The sequence below is a fragment of the Triturus cristatus genome, chromosome 4_1 (assembly GCF_964204655.1).
Source record: "Triturus cristatus chromosome 4_1, aTriCri1.1, whole genome shotgun sequence".
Taxonomy (NCBI): Eukaryota; Metazoa; Chordata; class Amphibia; order Caudata; family Salamandridae; genus Triturus; species Triturus cristatus.
The window spans coordinates 993092651-993116472 of NC_140585.1; the positions used below are offsets into that span (position 1 = coordinate 993092651).

Here is a 23822-nt window from a genome sequence, read left to right on the forward strand (position 1 = left end):
TCAGCGCTGAGGTTGATTGGACTAAGGTTTTAACTTTAAAAAAATCACACTCCCGAGTGTATATCCACGGAGCAATTATGACCGAATATTTGAGAGCTAATTGTGCCCCTACAGGACTCATTGTTACAAACGCTCCTAGATTGTTCCTGGGCGACAAAGCTTTTCTCAATGATTGGTCCCTAATAGCTTGGAAGTGCACCAGAGATTGGTTGATTCTTATCATAAGCACTGCCAAACGAGTTGCCGATGCTGTGTTAGTTGAGATCCAAGCATTAGAATCACAAATTAAAGTGACACTCACTGGCGCACTCTTCAAGAAACAACAAGAGGAATCCAATAAACACAACAAAGAATTCAAGGACTCAGTATTGATGACTAAGATTACCAAATTTAAAAAAGATTTGGCACGTTTTTCACTAGAGAAAGTGTACCCATACACTAGTGCTGATTACGTGCCTCCTCAACTCAATCGACAGGGCCGCAGGTATGGGTCCGACTATTCTACATCAGGCAGTGATGACTGGTCAAGTGGGTCAGACACTGCCTCGGGTGAAGATTCCTTGCTGAGAGGAAACAAAAGGAGAGGTAGAGGCAATAGGAGAAACCTGAGAGGCGCACCTAACCCTATGTATCCCTCTCAATGGTGGCCCCCTGCCGCTTACAACTACCCCCCCTTTCCTCCATTTGGACAACCCCCTCCCTTCGGACAACCTTGTCCCTACCCCCCTCCTCCACAGATGTATACCAACCAGCCATTTTTAGGGTTTGGCCGAGAAAAGGTCAAGGGGAAGGAGACGGAACCAAGTCCATTGGTCAGATCAACAACAAGGAACTCCATCATCGAGCTCGAGGGACACTCCAGCAGTCCCGAGCACAAGCTCGAGCACAACCTAGTCATTAATTTATCCAGCAGAGTTCTTACACAGGATGAAAGTCCCTCCTGAATAAAGGATTAGGATTTGTTCCCTCCTTTAAAGGAGATATGTTCTCCATAAATCAGGAGCTCGCTCATTTTTTCAGAAAGATTCGCTTGAATTTCTTTTTTCGCGCAGAACCCAGTACCTCTGTCAATGACCATGACTTGAACACGGGCTTACGCAATAAATCCACCTTTAATCCCTTGCCCAGTCAAGTACCACCACAGGTACTTACTTTTGAATAAGCAGTGACCTCACAGATATCCTCCTCCTGTGTCTCCGAAAACCGCCAATACCAAAACCTTACTAAATTAGAGCGCCTAGCTTTGCGCTCCCTTACCTCTGATGACTCCATAATGATCAAGCCAGCTGACAAGGGTGGTGCCACCGTCATCATGGACACCACCGCTTATCGCTCTGAATGCTTGAGACAGTTGGGTAACACCAACTTCTATCAACCTCTTGCTCAAGATCCTACCACACGCTTACTTACGACCATTCAGATCCTAGTGAATGAAGCCAGCACCAATGGTTGGATCACTTCGAATGAAGCTCAATATTTGGTCAACACCACTTCTATTGTACCTTATTTCTATATTCTACCCAAGGTACATAAGAATGTGAATCCTCCCCCTGGCCGCCCAATAATCTCAGGACTAGGGTCCCTTTTGGAACCTCTGTCGGCATTTGCAGACCACTTCCTATGCCCCTTTGTGGCCAAAATGCCTACGTATCTCAAGGACACCAAGGACATTCTGATCCTACTTGAAGACTTGTCTTTTGATTGTGCAACAGAATTCTTAGTCTCATTCGATGTAGAGTCATTGTACACATGCATCCCGCAGGATGAGACTTTGGATGTTATCGAATCTCTCCTGCTGGCTAATCCACCAGACTCCATCACTCCTGTTTCATTTATCATGTCGTGTGCGAAGCTCGCCATGAAAGAGAACTTTTTTCAATTTGAGGAGCAGTTGTTTTTGCAAGTGTCAGGCACTTCAATGGGGAGCATTTTTGCTCCCAGCCTGGCAAATCTGTATGTTCATGTTTTTGAGGAACAACATGTGCTGAGCACCAACAATCCATACAGTGATCATATCAAGATTTGGAAGAGGTACATAGACGACGTGTTCGTACTTTGGCAGGGACCTCTTTCCTCACTTTTGGCTTTCAAGAATTGGCTCAACAACTGTGACCCCTTTTTGAACTTCACCTGTGAGTACTCTAAGACTCAGCTACCATTCCTTGACATCTTGATAACCCCGTTTGAGGGTCGCTTGAGTACTGAGCTGTACAAGAAACCCATGGCGGTGAATGCTCTTTTGAAGTATGATAGCTTCCACCCACGGGCTTTGCGAGACAATCTGCCCTTTGGCCAGTTTCTGCGCCTCAAAAGGAACTGTTCCTCAACTGACAAGTACAAGGAACACGCCAGTAATCTATCCAGACAATTATTGGCCAGAGACTATCCCAAACACTTGATCCGCAGAGCTTCCAAACGCGCTGCGAATAATAACCGGGAGGCTCTGTTGGCACCTAAGATCCCCAAGACACCTGAGAACAGACTCACTTGTGTGCACACCTATTGTCAATTTTCCAACCAACTCAAAAAAATCATTTTATCCAATTGGAAGATTCTGAATATAGGTGATGTAGGGCTGCCTAAACCCCTCTTCGCGTTTAAACGCAGCAGTAACATCAGAGACCAGTTGGTACACACTCGCCCACGCACTAACCAAACATGCACCCAACAAACTCTGTGGGGTCTCCCTCCAGTTGTGGGCCACTATCCATGTGGTTCTTGTGCGGCATGCAACCACACCTCTGTGACCAAAGAAATTGACATTGGCACTGGCAGACCGTGGACTCTTAGAAGCCACAGTAATTGCAATAGCTCAAATCTGATCTATCTGATAACCTGCCCATGCGGGCTAAGATACATTGGCATGACCACTCGCCGTATTAAAATTCGCATTTTGGAACACAAAAGCACTATACGATGTGGTCGTTCCTCTACCAAACTTACCAACCACTTTCTAGAGGTCAATCATGCTCCCAATGACCTACACTGGACAGTCCTTGACAAACCCTACATACCACCACATCTTACAGATAGCTCTTCTTTTTTATTCAAACGTGAGCAGAGGTGGGTGTATAAATTGAAGACACACGTTCAAGGACTGAACGATGATATTCCTTGGCTATCTTTGTAACACATATGGCTTGATCTCACCATCTGACCCATGCTTCACACCCTGTTCATGGGTATTTTCCATCAAGCATTTTATTAACTCATCGTTACTATACACATCCCTGGCATTTGCTCTGCAGGGCTTCTGTACTCTGGCACGCACACCTTCAGGCTGATGCCCTACCACCGACTGTTCATGCTTTCTACATTGAGAGTCCTGTTCTGTCTTGCCCTACTTATCGACAGCTTTATCTTCCTTCTACTTCCCGGCGCACCTAGTGCCATTCTAACTAGCTTCGACCGCGTTGCAGTAACTGATGTCTCACATCAGTTCACACCCTTCTCAGTGAATTGTTACCCACTGAGCGATCCGCGCTTTAAGAGCAAGCGCCGTCTAAACCAGTGCGCCTTCGCGTGGATTACGCAGCATGTGTTTATTTCATTGTTGCCCATCAAGTTTCTCCACGCCTCTGATTATTTTTTCGAATCTATTTACCTTGTTAACCCCTTCGGTGCTCATGACGGAACGGTTCCGTCATGAGCCACGGTTGAGCTGTGCTCATGACGGAACCGTTCCGTCATGACCACGCCCGCGCAAGAAACCGTCAGCACAGCGGCGGAATTTGCGCAGCATGGAAGGGGTTAAGGAGCGCTATCAACCGCTTCCCTAATTAACCGCGGCGCGCATACCTTTGATTTTCTGACAGCGTCACCCGTAACCCGTCAGCTGTACAACAGTCTCCTTGGTTACTGCCACACGAGTGGCTCAGCACTTTCGATTGGTTCTCCCTCTTGACAGCATGAGTAACCTTTCCCCTGATTGGCCCGTAACTGCTGACACTTCTTTTCTTAATCCACCTCCGTCCAACCCCGCGGGACCTCCGGCTGCAGGCTCATTCCAGCCCGGTTCCCCGACGGAGAGGTAAGAATTTTTTGACGCTGGGCACATACTGTCCCTCTTTTCAGTTCTTTTTCTTTTTATTTATTTATTTTTTCTATGAAGGCGACCAACCCCTCACCTTCCAGCGATAAGTTTGGGCGTAGATCGCGACATTCTTTTACAACTGTCTAGACATGTTCTACTTCTTATTGCTCTGATCGATTAAACAGGATGGGTCACGTTTCTCTTACTGGCCTTTCCTGTTGATAAGCAACGATCCTTGCACCCAACAGCATTCCGTGCATACGCTGTTTTTGTCAGTCTCCCTCGTTGTTAGAGGACCCACTCACTTTCTTCCACACTCGCTCATGATATGTAAGCACCCCTTTCTTTAGCAGTCTTACATCTTTTTTTCAGAGCGGTGTTCCTTCCTGAGCGGTTGCCAGGTGGAGGTCCATTTTCCACCCAGTTTATACGGGTGAGTGGTACTTGCTTTTAGTTTATACATTCTTACCTGTCACTACTGAGCAATTATGACCCACATTCTTACACTGAGTCTTTTTTGTCTAGGTGATGTTTGTATCCTTGAGGAGACGCACACCCTACAAGCAATTTTGAGGGTGCCCTCTGTATCCTTTGTTACGTCATTTTTTCATTTTTGCAGTAGCTTACCAGGTCCTGATGAAAGCCGAGCCAAGTTAGGCGCCACGGCTGAAACATGTTGACCACCATCTTGTACATTGCTCCATTGATTACATCGAATTAGTGGGGCTTTCACTTCTTTTAATCTAGCATCGGTACGGCGGTGTCCAAGAGAGTCCTCCTGGCCGTCCCGTAACTAGTTTTAAACACACTCCTATTGCACTACTATTTCATCAGCACTGCACCCCCCACTCACACCCAGTTCATATGTGGATTTACTCCACCTTTTGGTGCATAACACAAACAGCATTAAGCTCTTACCTCTCGTTGAGGGGCCTGCTGCCCCTGAGAGTTTGAGAATTTTCTTTGGGATGAGAAACCCATGTGATGGGGTTTGTTACCCGGGGTGAGTGAACTACCACGTTTCTAAGGGTTCGCCCTTGCACCACGTACATTAGGCTTTTGTTCCTCATTTCACACACCACCTTTTTTCTTTGCCATTTTAGACCTCAGGATTTTCAGTGTTTTTAGTACTTTGTTTGGGGATTCAATCCTGTGCGGTCTTTAAATATGTTCCCTTTGACCCTCCGGTATTTAACCGTTTTGTAACTAGAGCTTGTGTAGGACCGCCTTATTGGTGCCTGCATAGAGGCTGTTACAGTAGTCCAGCCTGGATGTAATTAGGACAACGGCAACTGTCTGTCTTGCTGAAATGGGAAGCATATTAAAGATTTTCTTCAGGCTTTTTATGATGTGAAAACCTGTGCAGGCAACTGCCAATGATTGCTGTTTAAAAGACAGTCGTATCAAATTTTATTCCCAAGTTCCTAACCATGGTCACTGTGTTTGGAGGAGGGGTGGTATTCGCTGGCCACCAGCGCTTGGGAGAGAAAAAGATTTCTTGGCCTAAAGGTAGAATTTCCGTTTTGTGGAATTACACTTAAGATGGTTAGAATTCATCCAGCTGAAAGTGGCAGTAAGGCACTGGCGGAGAGTTTCTTCCGCCTGAGTGGTGTTATTGTCCAAGACCGGAATTAGCTGCGTATCGTCCGCATATGAGATAGTCTCTATATTAAAGGACGATATCAGCCTAATCAGTGGAGCCATGTAGGCATTGAAGAGGGTAGGGCTAAGACTCAAACCCTGGGGGGCTTTTTCTTGTGAGTTGTATTTGCCTAGTGTGCTTACTTGTCTCGGATCTTGCAGGAAGTTCTTTATCCAGGCTAGGACAGTGCCAGAGATGCCAAAAGATGTGAGACGGTCTAAAAGAATAGCGTGTGAGACCGTGTCGAAATCAGCAGACAGATCTAACAACACCAGGACTGCTCTTTTCCCTTGATCGACAGCTGCTCTTAGGGTTTCAGCCGTGTACAATAGGGCAGATTCTGTAGAGTGTTGGGCTCTGAAACCAGATTGATTTGAGAGGAGCAAATTTGCTTCCTCCAAATAGGTTGTGAGTTGAGTATTGACAAATTTTTCTGTCATCTTACTCAGACAGGGTAAGAGAGAAATAGGACACAGATTGGAAATGGTAGCAGGATCCACCAGTTATTTCTTTGAAGTTGTATTTCTGCCGGAAGTTTCCAGTCTGCCGGAATCTTGGCAGCTGATAGAGAAGAGTTTATTATATTATTTATAATGGGTTTAGCGATAACGGTGAGAGCATGTAATAACATAAGGGGAACTGGGATCAAGAGGCGAGCCTGATTTAATAGTCCGGATCGCCTTCCACGATTCTTCTAAAGTTATTGGGTTGAAAATTTGCATACAAGCTCTATCAGTGTCTGTAGAAACTACATTATTGGTGAAAGGGGGAATAGGAGGGGGTAAGTCTTTTTGTAATATCCGAACTTTCTGTTAAAAAAAATTCTGCTATGTTATTACAGAGACACTGAGAGGGGGGAATCTCTTGTTGTAAGATTTTGGGATTCGTAAATAGATTGACTATTTCGAAGATCGCTTTGTGGTTAGTGATGGAGGTTTTAATTGCCTCTGTATAATAAGCTTTTTTGGTAGTTTTAATCAGGGCATGATATTTTCTGAGAGCCACTTTGAAGTTTCTTAGCTCCGTCTCATCATAATTTCGACGCCATCTGCTTTCAAAGGACCTGAAGTAGCTTTGCAATTCTTTCAAGGATTTCGAGTTCCACGGGGCAGAGAGCTTCTTGTTTGGGCGGCCGCGATGTGGGACCGGGGGTGCCAAACAATCCCTCAAGGTGTGGATCCACTGCCCAAAAAGCTGAGTATCTGCTATAGGGTCTCCTGACAAGTTAGGTCTGCATGCCAGTGCAACTGGAAGGAGATCTGGAAGTGCTATCAACTCCTTCCACCTGGGCTTGTCCTGTTGGTGGGCCCTAGTGCTCTCTTTAAAGAGAGGCCTATTCTTTGCCGAAATCTCAAATGGAATTAATTTGTGGTCAGTCCATGTTTGATCGACTGGGAGCTTAACTCTAAGGGTTTCCAAATTTGAGTCACTGTGCCAATGATGATATACAGGGTGCTTTTCTGGCAAATCTGATTATACAATTATTACCATGTTGTTTCTTTTTTTATGTAAAAGTTATACACAAAGATAGCCAGACTTATAATAAGCAGTTAAATCTGTGCAGTGAGATATAATTTCATTAAATAGATCATGCCAGACTGAAGCCACTTTTCTTCGGTAGAGATTGAAACACTAAACCTGAGAGGCAGTAAGAGGTGTGTTTTTCTTCATTTAGTCTGAAACACGTTTTATTTGACCACATTTGTTTTAAATAGTTAGGCTTTCATATTTGTCCTCATGCCTTACCTGTTTAGCAGTTTTAAAGCATAAGAAGTGGTGGTTTCAAATTTGAGATTCTAGAGGAATAATTTTATACCGGTGAAGTATTTTCTTACTTTGCACTTGTAACAACATACTTGTGAAATACTGACTTCATTAAATGTGAAGTTTATTCTGAGTTTGATTTACTTCACTCCACATAATTAGTTGCTAAAAATTACCAAACGTTTATATAATAAAAGAAAAATTACTCTGCTAAGCTTCAATATTATGCCTAGCTTAATCATCATCCCCTTTTTGAATGTTTAAAATTATATCCATGGCCCATGGTTATTTGAACCATACTTCAGCTTAAAAAATCTCTCACTTTGATAGGCAGAATATGTTTATGATATGTTTCATCAGAACACGAGCTACTAAACTACATAATTTCATATTTTTGTCTTTTTTACTACACACAACTAACCGGATAGTTCATTATTGTCACTTCGTGTTTTCAATAAAAATTTCCTGTTTGAAAACAGTACACTTTTAGTGACTACTGACATGTACATTTCCAAACCTGTCAAAGATAATTGTCAAAGATGAATGCTTCTCTTCAAAGCTGATAAAAAATTAGATGGGTATAGTATAATAGTGACAAAATAAATTCTCATAGAACCTCAGTATTATAACTTCTTTCATGTTGAGATAATTCACGTCTTGAGTTTTTTCCTTTATTGTTTTTATGTAGCGCTTGATGGATACATTACAATTGGATCCTGAAGGAATGAAAAAGGAGCTTGTGGAAAATTCTAGAAAGCTAACAGTTTTGCGAGTGAATGAAAAGTCACTAACAAGGCGGTATACCACACTTCTTGAAATGGAACAACATCTGAGGAAAGAAAACAACAAAATAAGAACTGAATTAACAGAAATTGAGGTTACTGTTGAAAACAGAATCGGCTACTTGCAGAGATATAAGGTATCATTAGGTTATTTATTTATGCACCTTTCCTGTATACTCTAGACAGTGCTTTTCTGTGTTAAGTATGCACATATAAAACAGACTGAAAAGAATAACATGAATTACAAGCAGTCATGAAATAGGATTTGTAATAAGTGGGCTGATTTAGGGCCTGATTTAGTCTTGGTGGACAGGTTACTCTGTCACAACAGTGACGAATATCACATCTGCCAAAATATCAATTCCATTATATCCTATGGGATTTATAGTTCGGCGTACAGGAACAGTGACAGAGTAACCTCTCTCCCAAGATCTAAAGCTTGCCCTATGGGATTTGAAATGTTTCTCAAATCACTTCATCAAGAGGGCTGTAAATTCACTAAGAACTTTTCAAATACACTGTTCTCTGGAATGGCATCTCCTCTTGCTTATAGTCTTAAAAATAAGGCCATTGTTGGAATGCCCTTGGTAATTTTAATTGAAAATGTCATGCTTGGAAACATTAAACCATACAAAGTTCAAAATATAAAGATTCTTTTTTCATTAAAAATCTGTTAAGTGCTATCAATGCAATATTCCACTGGTTCTCCCATGTTTTTTTCTGCAATCATTCTCTTATAGGGGCATGGGCTCCTGATTTATTAGAATGTGTCATTTTCTGAGATGTTGGCCTTTTTTCAGTCTATCCACATGGAAGAAATTCTCTAAGATAAGTTTTAGTTGATACAAAATATTTAAACTTTGATGATTTTTGTTTTATTGAATGATTAATGTTTTAATTATCTATTATGATCGGAATATAATAATCTGATAGAGAGTTCTAGATGCAGATTACTTACTTTAGTATATTCCCCAGGAGTCAGACTGGATCTGGAATTTTTTTTTGTAGTACCTCTGTGCACCGGTAGGTGGCATCATTCAACTGCATGTGGGTACCACCCCTGCACGCTGATATCAGTTCTTTTCTTTCCATGCCTTCAGCGTAGATCTGGAGAGAGCTACCTCTGTCCATTTTTTGGACAACTGTTTTCAACAATTTGTCGACCCTTTTTTGAGACCTTGTCTCAGAGGGTGCGAGGATATAGCCCAAAAAACCTGTGGGGTTTAAACCTTGTGGTTCCTTTCACAGCTAGCTGTCTGTGACATACCCCCATCTGGTTTGTCTCTGGTGCCTGGAGCCAGGGTACAACTTCAAGGGCTTGAACTACCGTGCCATAAACCCCAAGGCACTACAAGAGTGGTCACCGAAGCTCTTCATTGCCTGACGCTGGTCTACTCCGCGACACTCCAGATCCCGATCGCATGGAAGATCCTGGGCCTGTTCCCAGAGCAATTCAAGGCACTTGTCATTGCTCTCTAAACTGTTGGGTAAGTTACACAAGAAATCAAACAATTTCAAGAAGTCTAAGCGCTCTTCGATTTCGTTCTATTGGTCCAAGTCATTAGAGAAGGCATGGGAATGAAGTCACCACTCTAGGCTTCGCTCCCACTTGTTGTCTTTAAAGCCTACCCCTGTTTCCGCTTTGCATCTCCCTGAATTTCCCAGAGCCGAAGCGACCACCCCACACAGCTACATGAGTTCTATGAGGCCATGCACGTCGTTTTTGGATAGACTGACCCTCTGGAGCACTGTCAGGACTGTGCTGGGGCACTGTCCGAATATGACGACTGCTAGGCAGAGCGATTGCGTCGTCAGTGGCACTCAGACTCCCCACCTGGCTCAGTTGTCCAGGCTTTTCAGGGTATGTCCAGGCATCCCTTAATGGCATGCCCTTCAATGGCACCCGCATCTTGGCGATAAGGCAGATTCTGCTCTGGAGCACTAAAAAGACAGCCTGGCCACCAACGGTTGCTGGGTCTCTCCCTGGCCTCACATCAGCCCCATTTTTCCTTTCGCCCCTTCTGTGGCTATGGATGGTTACCAGCCGCTTCCATTCCCACCCAGCCACCAAAGCCCACAGGCTCCCCAGTAATTTTGTGGCCGTGGACCTTCCCTGACCCAGCATCAGCAGCCTCAAAACCCATTTAGTTTGCCCTCTTAATATCATGGGCAACCAGTTGGCAGCAGGATCCGACATCACCTGCCCTGCTGGCAGTCCATAACATCGGACAAGTGGGTATTTCAAATTGTACAGCAGGGTTACTCCATGCTCAATCTACCTCCTCCTGCTGCATCAGGAAGCGCAGGTTCTTTTGGCCCAGGAAGCAATCAAGAGGGTACCAGCATCAGAAGTAGGTCATGGTTGCTATTCCCACTACTTTCTGCTGCCCAAGAAGGATAGAGGTCTCCTCCCTATTTAGACAAGTGCCCTCTCAACGTCTTCCTGAGGTAGTAAAAATTCAATATGTTGATATAGGCTCAGGGTCTGTCTTCCCTGGGCCATGGAGACTGGATGGTAGCGCTGGACTTGCAGGACACCTACTTCCACATCCTGTGGTTCACGGTGGGCCACAAGCATTCACTGTGCACCCTTTTTTGCCTAACCAGTATCGCTCAGTGTTAGAAAAGGTAGACGGACCGGGAGGGCCGGCCGGGGTCAGGGGGAGAGGTCTCCGGGGAGAGCCGTCTCCAGTGATCGTACAGACAAGTAACTTCCCCCCCACAGACAGATATCACACACGGATAAGGTTCAGTGTTCTTTATAAGCACTTATTTAAGGTACGGTTGAATGGTACAAGGAGGTCTGGACTCAGGGGTCCCCTCGATTAGAGTCTCGCAAGGTAGGGAAGGGGGTAGCGGGACAGTCTATTTACCAATCAGGTAGTTCGGATGAGAGGATGATGAGCTCACAATCCTCGAGCTTGGTGGTTAGGTGGTACGGTCCGCGGCAGCGCCAGCAGGTCCCGGTGCGGATGGTCGTTACAACGGGCCGCGGCAGCGCCAGCAGGTCCCAGGAAGATGAAGGTTGCAGAAGGCCGCGGCAGCGCCAGCAGGTCCCGGTGAGGATGGTCGTTACAACGGGCCGCGGCAGCGCCAGCAGGTCCCAGGAAGATGAATGTTGCAGAAGGCCGCGGCAGCGCCAGCAGGTCCCGGTGAGGATAGTCGTTACAACGGGCCGCGGCATCGCCAGCAGGTCCCAGGAGGATGAATGTTGCAGAAGGCCGCGGCAGCGCCAGCAGGCAGGACGATGGTTCACAAGAGCGGCTACGGCAGCGCCAGTAGACCGTCAAGGTTGAGTTCACTCGGTGTCTCTCGACTCCAGGATACAACTCCCTTCCTGCTCCGGAGCTGCCTCAGTTATAGGGCTGGTGCCCTTTGATGTCCGGACCCTCGCACTTGGAGGTCGGAGGGTCCGGGATGAAGGTGTCCAGACACCCAGCAGGGGGGTGGAGCCAGTGCCTGGGGGAGCTGGGGGCGATCGGCACCTGGCGGGGGAGAGCCCTTGGTACTTCTTTCTCCCATTGACCTGCCAAGTGGTCCGCTCACCTCCTGGGTGGATGGTGGTGCCGGGATGTCGGGGCCGGCCAGGCCCGGGGTTAGGGTCGAGGTGAGGCCATGCGGCCGCGTGGTGCAGGGCCCAAGAGGGTGGCTTGACCCGGCCGGGGAAGCCGGTGGGGCTGGACCCCGTGATGAGTAGGGGTCCGAGGGCAGAGGGTCCGTCGGAAGACGGAGTACGGGTGCTTGTCGCGGGGGTATGCCAGGTGGGCCGGAGTTCGGGCCCTGTCGTGCGGGAAGGGAGCAAACCGTCTGTGAGGCCTGTCCAACACTCAGGTGTTCACCAAGGTGATGGTGGTGGTTGCAGTACATCTGCGGAGATGAGGGGTTCCCCTATCTTAGTAACTGGCTGTTGATGACGGTCCCACCTCAGGCAGACGCCACCCACCTCCAGACTGTGATGGACCTTTATCCGCTGGGATTCTCTATCAACGTGCCAAAGTCACATCTGACTCCCTCTCAGACTCTCCCTTTGTTATGTCATGTTAATTTAATTTATAACGAGTGTGAATCACCCCAAAAGGGGTATCTCAGTGCAGCTCAGAACATAAACCGGTAAGCCACACTCTTAAGCCACAAACAGCTCAGTCTTGAGAAAATTTCCTGAATTTAAAATGATCATTACATTGATGCAAGTAAAATGGGAGTTTATTCCAATAGAAAGGTGCTAAGTAGGAAAGGGACCTTCCACCTGTGCGAGACTTTCTTATCCGGGGGACTGTAAGCAGGGCTTTATCACTGGATCTTAACGGTCTACTTGACCGATAAGGAAAAAGCTTTGAAGACAGTTTGGCCTTTGCCTCTGACGGACTTGTGTCAGACAGCAAATTTAAAAAATAATTATTTTGTGAATTGGCATACAATTAAGAGAGCGCAAATGAGGAGAAAATGCTGACCTGGGTGGAAGATTGGTAATAAGATGCGCTGCTGTGTTCTGAACCACCTGCGTTTTATTTATCTATATTTCATTGATGGAAGCTAATAAGGCTTTACAATAATCTAAGCGGCTGATAACCAGTGCTTGAACTAAAGTCTTCCTCATATAGTAGTCCCTATGGTGTTGCCAACCTGCTCTTTCATAGTGAGTGTTTGATCAAGTCGAAACCCTGAATTTTTTACAACCAATTTCGGATTTGGTACTGCTCCCAACATCGAGGGCCACCAATCTGGTGTCCAGATGTGTTGGGTCTTACCAAAGAGCATAATCTCGGACTTACTAACGTTCAACTGTAGATGGTTTTCTGTCATCCACGTCGCAATGGCTGTCATGCCAACTGAAAAGCGCACTTTTGCATTGTTCAAGTCTTTACTAACTGTGAAAATTAACTGTGTATCCCCATCATACCATAAAGGTTCAAAGCCAAAAGCTCTGGCAATTTTGGCAAGGGGGGCTAAATGAAGGTTAAAGAGAGGGGGGCTCAAGCAAGAGCCTTATGGCACCCCCTTATCTAATTGTAAAGTTTGTGATTTATAATGGTCCAAATTAAACATCTGATTACCAGTTAAGAAATCCTTGAACCATTTTAATGCTGTGCCATGGATTCGTATCTCCTGTAATCTTTGCAGCATTCTAGGATGGGATACCGTATTGAATGCTGCTGAAACGTCCAACTGCCCCAGCAGTGATAGTGTTCATGTCAAGAGAGCATCTTATTAGATCAGTGACCGCAATGGTTGTTTCAGTACTGTGCATAGATCTAATGCCCGATTGTGATGGATCCAACAACTTATAGGTGTCAAGATACTCCATGAGTTGAGTATTTATTTGTCCTTTCAGGAGCTTGCCCAATAAGGGAATCTGAGAAATAGGTTGATAATTAGAAAGGTCCATAGATGACAAATTAGCCTTTTCTAAAATTGGAAAGGCCTGTGCTGCTTTCCAAACTAAAGGGATCATTTCCTGTGTTGATAGGTTGAAAAGAGAGCAAATATCAGGGGCAAGCTGAGAGGACAAGGCCGCTTAGATTCTTGTTGGACAAATGTCCTGTGGAGAACCTGATCTGGCCACTGCCTGTACTTTCTGAATTGAATCGGGTGAAAGTGACTCAAATTCATCAAAGGATGGAGCATTGTCTAGGACTAGGATCTAGGCAGGTCTAGGATGAAGCTGCCCACTGTTTTGCTCATCTATCAGAGGAAAGTTTTGGTGAAGTACATACATTTTTTCTTCAAAGTGATTCACTAATGAATCGCATTTAGATTGTGATGGCTGAATCTCTTGTGAGCAGGCCAGGGGGTTTATAAACGTATTCAGCGCTTTAACTCTTTAAAAGAGCTACCCTCCTGATTAATTTGATGGGAAATAAATGCCTTGCGTCCTTTTTAGTTCTCGCCTAGCGTTGCAGCGCATGCGTTGCTCACTGCCGAGAGAAATTGTGGATGAGAACTTTCAGAAGGGGGTTTGAAGCCCCGTCCCTCATTTCCATTGGCTGGCGTCACCGTTTATGCTAAACGATGGCTTGCCATTGGAAATTAGGTTTTTTTTGTTGACGTCCTTTCGCCTTTTCGTCCGCCCGATCCAGACAGAGTCGTCTGCTTTGCTGCTGTCGAAAAGCAATTTCTTATCTTTATGGGGGCCATCTGTTTTCACTCAGCCTCGTGTTTATTTTTGCATGGCGTTTTCACTTAAAGTGAAAGTGAAAGCACAATGCAAATATAAACAAGCAGCTGAGTCTAAACAGATGGCGAGCGCTTGTTCTTTAAAACAATGGTCGTCTTAATGATCCAATATCTATTGGCACAACTATAAACCAGGCAGAACCTTCTGTTACACAGACCGCTTGCCTACGGAAATCTTCTCTTAAATACCACGCCCAACCATAATCGCAGTGCGAACCTACAAAACATCCCTGTGGTTAATACTAGTGTTTTTCATTATAAAAAAGCCAGAACGATTCTTTGGCAATTCCTTTTTCACAGGCCTGCCATTGAAACTGTCAAAAAGAAGGGTATGGGCAAACTTTTTCCTATCCAGCAAGTAACTTCCAGTACGCAATATTGTAGTTGAAAGGGGAATTATTAATGTTTTTGAAAACAAGAAATTCAAGTTTTCTTGTGTGACAATAAGGCAATGTTAAAAAAACAAAACGCGATGGGTGTGTACTGGGGGCCAGTGGTGAAGCCAGAAACCTGCTCTGAATCCATTCTTTAAAATAGTTACCCCGGGAGAGAGATTATGTGCAGGTTTTTTAAAGTAACCCAGCCCTTTCTGGCAGTGTGATGCATTTATTTCACGACCAACACATGGCCAAATTAGCAGTTCAAACACCCCTGATCCAAGAGTGCCCAAGTCTGCACCACTCACTCAGCAGGAAAACTTTCCAGTAGGAAAACGCAAGGCGAGCCTCTGTTCCTGTAACTGCAGCTCATTATGGCACTCACTGGGAAGGGCAACACAGAAGACAAATCATGACCACCGGCATGACCATATCCATGACACCAGCCTTGCCAGACAAACAGCTCGACTGAAGTAACCATGGCAACGCCCGTGAAGTGCCTGCTCATATTTTTTATGCACCCTATCTCTTGCGCTCATTATGTTTTGCACCCCATTATTTTAAGTGCAGCCTTTTAATGGGAAGCAGATTTCATTGCCTTCCTCGGCTGTTCATCATGAGCTAGCATGCAATAGGCGAAGAATGATCACATTGTTTTAAATATGTCAGTGTGACTAAGTACATGAGAACGGACACATTGCTTGAAATATTTCAGAATGGCCCGGTAAATAAAATGATTATTAGGTGCTGTATTGAGGCGAGCATGACCAGGCTGTGACAGATTCGAGTGGCCCTGCATTTTGTTGTCTGCATGTCTTGCTAGAAGCTAGCTCGGTTGTGTGCCTGCTGCTGTCCTTGGGTTTGAATCCACTCTTTACCTTTTTGCAGTTTATAAAATAAGCACCTTGAGTTAGATAAAGACACCCATTGTTCAGGTATCGCATCAACTCAGCGTGTGTGATGCAGTACATACTTGGTCAACATTAATACAAAACAGCTAGTTTCCCGCCATTTTCAAGTCTTACAACGGCACCACCTACCGGTGCTGGATTTTTCTGCAGGAGGAGGTTGGGAGAAGGGGTGAGTGAGTGAGTGAAGGAGGGAGGTGTTCTCACCAATGCCCGATTCTCTGTATTCGTAGCAGCACTACCACGCTGAGCTGCGCGCAGCTCTATAAGCACAGTACTTAATAAGAATGTTTTCTGACATTTCATCCCATTCTTCGCATGTTGCCTCCGTGAGGTGGATACTGAAATCTCGTTTCAGAATCAACAGCCACTGCTGGGGAACTGCAAGCTCCATGAGCCTCTCTGCCTGGGAAGGAATCGTTGCGGCAGAAATCGCGCTATAAAGGCGCCTTTACTCACCGCTGCGCAGGACGCGCTCGTTTCAAAATCAACAGCCACTGCTGGGGGACTGTAAGCTCCATGAGCCTCTCTGCCTGGGAAGGAATCGTCGCGGCAGAAATCGCGCTATAACGGCGCCCTCACTCACCGCTGCGCAGGACGCGCTCGTTTCAAAATCAACAGCCACTGCTGGGGGACTGCAAGCTCCATGAGCCTCTCTGCCTGGGAAGGAATCGTCGCAGCAGAAATCGCGCTATAAAGGTGCCTTCACTCACCGCTGCGCGGGACGCGCTCGTTTCAAAATCAACAGCCACTGCTGGGGGACTGCAAGCTCCATGAGCCTCTCTGCCTGGGAAGGAATCGTCGTGGCAGAAATAGCGCTATAAAGGCGCCTTCACACACCGCTGCGCGGGACGCGCGCGGGCGGCGCCCGGGCGAAGCCCGGGCCAAGGGCGGCCCCGTCCTTGCCCGTCAGGGGCCGGAGGAGGCCGGGTCGGGATACCCCCCTGACGTCGCCATAGGCTTCCTTTGTTAGTCTGCTGTGTCGTCTAAAGGTACTGTCATCTTTGACCTTTATTTTTCTTCCCCTTGGGATCCAGAACTAAGTACTTATAGACCTGGATTACCTGGCTTGCCAAGTGTCATAATGGGCAAAAATCAAAAGACTTCTGTTTCCCGCCCCTTGACGAAGCAACAGTTGGCCACGGCACCACCTCTCCCTTCCCTTACGGCCATCGACAAGATGGTCCAAAAAACTATCGGAGTAGTGGTAAACGCTATTGAAAATACAGAGCTTAGATTGTCTATTACTCCTGTGGTACCCTTAGTAGAGCAGGTTGGGGATTATTCTATATCTGTTACAAATCCTCCTGATGTAAGCTCTTTCTTCGCGTCTTCTTTTGCTGATTTACCCTGCGCTCAGGCATCCACAGACATTTTAGCAAATAATGAATCTCTAAGTTTATCCCCACCTCCTCCTACTTCTACTATAATAAAATTCCCGGGGCCTCGAGGCAAAAAGAGGAGACCTGTTAAGAAGCAACGTAAAAATGCAGGTCTTAACCACGTCTCTGTATCAACTACCACTGGCCCTTCTCCAGCAAATATGGTAGCTCCGCTTTGGGCTACTAGCCTAGTAGCTGATATCCAGATTTTTTTAGAACAGATTATTGGCAAACATATTAAATCCCTGGCATCCAGGATTGACAGACTAGTTTCTACCCTCAATAACAAGGGTTTGGGAAAGATGTCTTCAATTACCCCATATGGGAATTCTGCTGCTAGTGGAGCTGGTGGCAGTGCCTCCCAACCTGGGACTAACTTAGTAGTAGATACTGTTTTAGGGAATAAAGCTACACGACCGACCCCTATTAACAATGAGCCTGCCACCGATTTAGCTAGCCTTTCTTTCAGCACATCTAATATCGCTGTTGGTCCCCATATAGCTGCAATTCCAGTCTTGGCCTCAGTAACTCCATTGGCTACTCCTAGTGTAGATAAGATGGGACCTGAAAGATCTAGAGTGGAAAGGAGGCCCTCTGATGTATCCGTTCCATCAAATTTCCATCCATTCTCCACAGGCACATCAGCGGAGTTACAAATTATTAATCTTCCCCCTGAGTCCTTACCATATGTTGTAGTCTTAACGGGGGTGCCACCTCTAACCCAGGGGAAAAACGAAAGCCATACCGAGCTAAAGAACAAGTGCATGCAGTGGCTAAATGTTAACAGACCTCTTCCCTCTCACATCTCTGGGGAAATCCTTAGCGTAAGACGTTTAGATTGGATTGGGAAGGGACCTAAAACCATCACAGGGAATTGTGTGGTTATAAATTTTAGGGACACTGCTGCTGTTGAATACATCTGTGGGCTGTCCACCTCTAGACTAAACACCCAAATTCTTTCCCTCCATCTGTCCTACTTCTATCCTGTGCCTCCCCTGAGACCTGTTTACTTTAAAGGTGCTTGATAAGATGAGGGTCGCATTGATTGCCCTTCCGGAGCCCATCAGGGGCAAGCAAACTGGGTTGGTTCACACGTCTCATCATCATCATCAGTCTTTATTCGATTTAAAATGAATCATAAAAGACACAAACATAAAAACAAGAGCACAATTATTGTGCCCACAATGGTACAAAACAGCAATAAATACATTAAAAGAATGTTAAGAGAAACATTAAATAAGTAGTATGCTGATGAATAGATCTTGGAATATTAAAAAAAGAAAAAGGAAAAAAACACACTATCAGTTACACGTACTAAATCACTAGGCAGAAAGACCAGGCTGGACACACGTTAATAGCCCATTTTCCATGTTCTCTAGGAGAGCTCCTGGGGGGTTCCTGATCGCTTTTCTTCGTAGAGACCATGCCCAACCCAAATATTTTGCTAGGGCCACTGAGACAATTGTTAGAGAACTAGTGCGCAGAATTCGAAATGCCACAGCACTGCTCCTGGTACCAAGTGCCTTACACAAAGGGGAAAGCCAGACACGTCTTGGAGTAATAAGTATCGGGCAAGCAAACAGGAAATGAGCAATTGATTCTGATTTAGCCCCACATACAGGGCACGATTCCTCCTGTTTCCTATCCCATCTCCCTGTCAGGGATCGAAGGGGTAGAGACCCAGCTCTAAACTGAAAATAGAGTTTCCTGTCCCCCGTATTAGTAACCAGGTCCCAGTATGACTCTAGAGCAGGAACAATTTTGGCCTCTAGAAAGTTAGCAGACATCCCTGAGGCTCTATTCAATACCTGAAGGTCTACCCTATCCCAGTATGCCTTTTTGAGGGAGTTCTTTGATGGAAACAGGGCTGTCGACGGGTCATACCATAGCACCTCCATACCCATTCCTTTCAGAGTCTCATGTAAATTCTTTAACCATACAATTTTATGGAATTCATCAGTTTTTATAATCTCCATGAGACCGTTGGCGTAATGGGAGAGCTCGGGAGTAGTCCAGAGTCTCCGCCAATATAAAACCGGCCGAAGCTTTGCGATGTCCAAAATGGACCTCCTGCCTAAATCGTGTCCAAGTGGAATCAGTGGAGTACTCTGGGGGAGACCAGTTATACTCCGAAGGAATTTGTTTTCAACACTAGATAAAAGGGATAACTGGTCAAAACCCCAAAGCTCCGCCCCATATAGCGCAGAACTTAAAGCCTTGGCTTCGTAGACTTGCAGTACTGGGCTTATTGGTTTTGTAAATGACTTACTGAATTCCCTACATAGAGCACCGGTCAGTTGTTTGAAACGCAGGGTGGCCAGTTCAATGTGTTTACGCCATTTGTTGTCATTTGATATTTGGATACCAAGGTACGTAAAATTAGTTACCGTCTCCAAGGGTTGCCCATTCATAAATACCTTTTTTCTTCGAGAACTCACGTGGGGGTTAAAGGCCATGAATTTTGTTTTTGTCACGTTAACCTCCAGACCGTAGTCAAGGCAAAAGTTGTCAAACAAGCGCAGGGCTTTTTGCAGACCACTCAACGTTTTGGACACGATAAGCGTGTCGTCTGCAAACATTAGTATAGGGATGGGAACTCCAGCCAACCTTGGGGCGTCTATGTTTGCAGAAAGCATGAGATCAACTATTCCATTAATATATAATGAGAAGAGCGTGGGTGCCATGGTGCAACCTTGGCGCACACCACGCTCGACCGGGAACTCAGGAGTTCACACGTCTATAACCCCCCCATGTCATCTTTTGTGCATAACAACAGGTTTAGCACACTCAATCAGGTCGATTGACGCCCACTTGATAAGGAGTTACCCTCGAACATTATTTTCGAAATCTCCACCTCCTCAACTGTAGTGGAGGAAAGAACTAAAAACCCTATCTCTCTAATGGTTACTCTCCCTGGTGGTGTGGGCAGATCTGGAGGGTGTGATGGGAGGGTTGCTGGGGCCGTGGGGTTTGCGCAAGGAGTTTCCGTTCCAGGTGGGGTGGCATTTTGTATAGATAAATTAGAGAACAAAGTTCAATTAGAGCCTCCTACTTGTGACAGTTCTCCAATCACGGTAACACGAATCCCAAATGATACTGGTAATGTAGCCGATGGCACCATCAAAATCCTTTCCTGGAATGTCGCTGGTATAAAAAGCAAACTATCTAATCCTGATTGGGGCACCTTTATGGCTAATCATGATATTTGTTTGATGCAGGAAACGTGGGCTTTAGGGGAGAGTGCTTATCCAGGCTATGCAATATTTCACATCTTGGCTGTATCCGGTGGTAGAGGGCGTCCATCGGGCGGTCTCTCAATTTGGATAGGCACCCACCTGGGCGTTACAGCTACTGAACTACTAACTAACTTCCCTGACATCCAATGTGTGCTAATAACACCCCCAAATTCATTAAAAATAGCTATAATTAATATCTATTCTAGGCCAGTTAGTCGTGGGTTGGAGTCTGAAACGTTCAAAGTCTTAGATCTCTTTATTCAGACACTTGACCCCTCAGTCATAAAAATTGTTGGTGGGGACTTTAATTGTCAATTTGAGCCCCTGGTCAACCCTGACTGGGATGAGCAGGATGCTGAAGATCTGCTTTGGTGTATCCCGGAACCAAAGATCCCTCCTGTTAAGGCATGGACTCGGTTGGTCCTTCAAATAAAATCATTCTCGCTTGCTACGTCATTGCGGGCGTGTAATGGGAGACTGGACCCTGATCGTCCGGGACTTCCCACATTTAACAGGGTTGCACAAACGTCTACTATCGACTACATTATGATGGAAGCAAGATTCTGGGATAAGCTCTTAGAATTTAGAGTGCACCCGAGACATGATAGTGACCACAACGCCCTGGTTTTAACACTCAAACCAGGAACTTTTGGGTTGACTAACCTTGAAGCTGGCCTTATACCTAATGAGAGCATCCCTCTTATAGTCTCGAATAATCGTCGCAGGGTCAACTGGCCCCACTTACAGAACTGCCCGATTAAGTTGGGTGAAGTTTATCGGCTTGCGTTACCTTGGATATCTGCAATGGCTGACTTGCCATCAAATACCCATGCTGTAACAATCCATAGTCACCTGGCCAGTGTGTTGGGGGACGTCCTTTGCCCACTAACTAGGCCTGGACGGGGTGGGGTAAAGACACACCAATGGTACAATCTCTCTTGCAGGAAAGCTAAGAAGGATCTTCTTAATGCAATCAAAGCTCGGGATAGTCTATCAATTAGATCATCTCGCCTGCTTTATAAAAAGGTCATTGAGGGAGCCAAGAGGGATTGGGAGGAAGCCCGGTGGGAAGAGCTGAGATCAGCTCTTCTGGCAGGGGATGCTAAGTCTTTTTGGGCCATTGTGAGTACGGGCTCTAAGGGAGGTGGGCAAGCTACTATTTCGAATATCGCGCCCTCAGTGTGGGAGGCCCACTTAGGGGCTTTATATGCATGTCTGGAGCAAGAGGATCCACCTTGGCTAGGTTTAAACCCACCCTCTGGAACTAGCAGGGAGAGATTCGCGACACTCGCGCATCCCCCTGACCCGGTCCCCCGCCACGAGTGTCGACTGGCGGGGGCCCCCGGGCGGTGGGCTGGGATCCAGTGCGCATCCCCCAGATCCTCTAGTGAGTATCACCCTGAAGGAGGTAGAATCTGCCATAGCCAAACTGCTTCCAAAAGCACCCGGCCTTGAAAAATTGCCTGGGGACCTGTTTAGATCCCAGCCGAAAATATGGGCGCCTTATCTTGTTATTCTATTTAATGCGATCCTTATGGGCTCCGACCCACCTGATACCTGGTTGGGGGCTGAGATTGTCCCCATTTTTAAAAAAGGTTGTCCACTCTCCCCCTCAATCTATAGGCCCATTAGTTTGTTAGACACTACACAAAAACTAATGGGCAGGATTATTCTGGATAGGATACACGCCTGGATGGAGGAACGGGAAATACTGTCCACTCTCCAGGCTGGATTTAGATCCGGAATTTCAACTTTGGACCAAATCTTCCGGCTCCAGGTCCTTTTTTGGAAAACTACAAGGGTTGAGGGTGGCAGCCTCTTATTTGTTTTTGTGGACCTGCGGGCTGCTTTTGATCTGGTCCCCAGGGAAAAATTGTGGGTGGTTCTGGCAGATATGGACCTACCGCCCTATCTGCTAAATATCCTGACCCGTTTGCACGCTGGAAACTATGCTCAGGTCAGGTGTTGGAGACATGGGGCCCTTTCGGATCGCTTTTCTGTTGCTAGAGGCGTTCGGCAGGGGTGCGTTTTGGCCCCTACCCTCTTTAGCCTGTTTATAAATGGTCTTGTTGATACTCTAAACGAAGTTAAGGATAACGATGCTCCCCGGTTAGCCTCTGGCCGCGTACCTGTGTTGATGTTCGCTGATGACACGTTGTTGTCGCGAACATCCTCGGGCATTCAGCGTGTCCTGGATGGTTTTGTGGGCTTCTGCGCTGCGCGGGGTTTGGAGATTAATTTGGCCAAAACCAAGTTTATGATCTTTAATCCCCCGAGGCGCACGCGCCCGAACCCCCTTTTGAACGGTGTTCCGTTGGAACGAGTCGAAACCTTTGTATACCTTGGGATTACGCTGACGGAAGATTTTGGCTGGGGCCACCAGACCGCCAAATCTGCCCTCAAACTTTCGCAAATAGCGGGGGGCATTGGTAACCTCCAGAGAGCTTCAATATCTAGATTGGTTGCACCCGCCCTCGGGATTTACAGCCTACAGGCCCGGACCGCATCTCTGTATGGGGCTGAACTCTGGGGTCAATAAGAATGTTTCAAGCCTCTCGAGGGTCGAGCAGGCCTTTATGAGAAATCTGGTGGGATTGCCGATAAGTACACCCCTCATCCCTTTGCGAATGGATTTGGGGATGGAATCTATCGAGGACTTGGCAGACGTGCCCCTTTGCTCTATTGGAGGAGGCTCTGGTCAACACCTGAGCTGGCATCCTTCAGAGCTGAATTTCGGGAGGTCTGGGAACAGTTAAAAAATAAAAATATTCCCTGGCTCTCCCACATCAAGGCCCTTTCTTCAAAAATAGGCCAGCCCCAACTATGGTTGTCTCCTGAGTTGAGCTGCCCGAGGATATCCAGGACCCAGCTGTTAAATTTGGCGAGACAGCAAAAACTATGTGCTCTACATAGCTTAACTTCTTATGGTAGGCTCACTGTTGATTTCCTCACAATCAAACTAGAAAGGGGGTGGGAGAAATTCTTGGATGAGGTCCAGCCCCCCCTTGCGAGGAAACTATATGTTCAATTAAGGCATGGTTCTCTACCCATTAGATCATTCACTATGAAATGGGCTAGATCTGAAAACGAAAATTGCCCATCATGCAATTATAATAGAGAAGATCTCATCCACGTCTTATTTTTCTGCCCCGCATACAGTAACCTTCGCAAAACCTGGCTTATGCCATTATGCAAAAATGTGGGTTTCCGACACTGTGTGCAGGCTTGTAGAGTCCTTAAGTATGATACCTCTCCGCATATTGTATTTGCTGTCTCCCGTTTTCTCTTTGGTATGTGGCGTCGCAGGTCTAGTTTTAAATCATCTTACATTTTTGTAATTGCTTTGATAACTCACCTGTTTAATCTGTCTTTTAATTAAATGCTTTTATTGGTTTTTTTTTAATTGGATGTGCTATGTATGTATCTATTTTAACTGCACTTTTATGGTCTCTGACCGAAATAAAGTTATCAAAAGAAAAGAAAAGAAATCTCGTGCGCACATGCTCGCACTTCTAAAACGCCCC

General features: G+C 46.0%; 1 protein-coding gene across 4 annotated transcripts in view; it reads left to right on the forward strand.

Annotated features, from left to right (window-relative positions):
* The window catches only part of CEP290 (centrosomal protein 290), a 1516454-nt gene that overhangs the window by 416056 nt on the left and 1076576 nt on the right, over positions 1 to 23822 (forward strand). For all 4 annotated transcript variants that reach the window (XM_085653911.1, XM_085653913.1, XM_085653912.1 and 1 more), the window contains exon 24: positions 8128 to 8358. In XM_085653911.1, coding sequence (XP_085510037.1) covers positions 8128 to 8358 — 231 coding nt within the window. The remainder of the gene's footprint in view (positions 1 to 8127; positions 8359 to 23822) is intronic.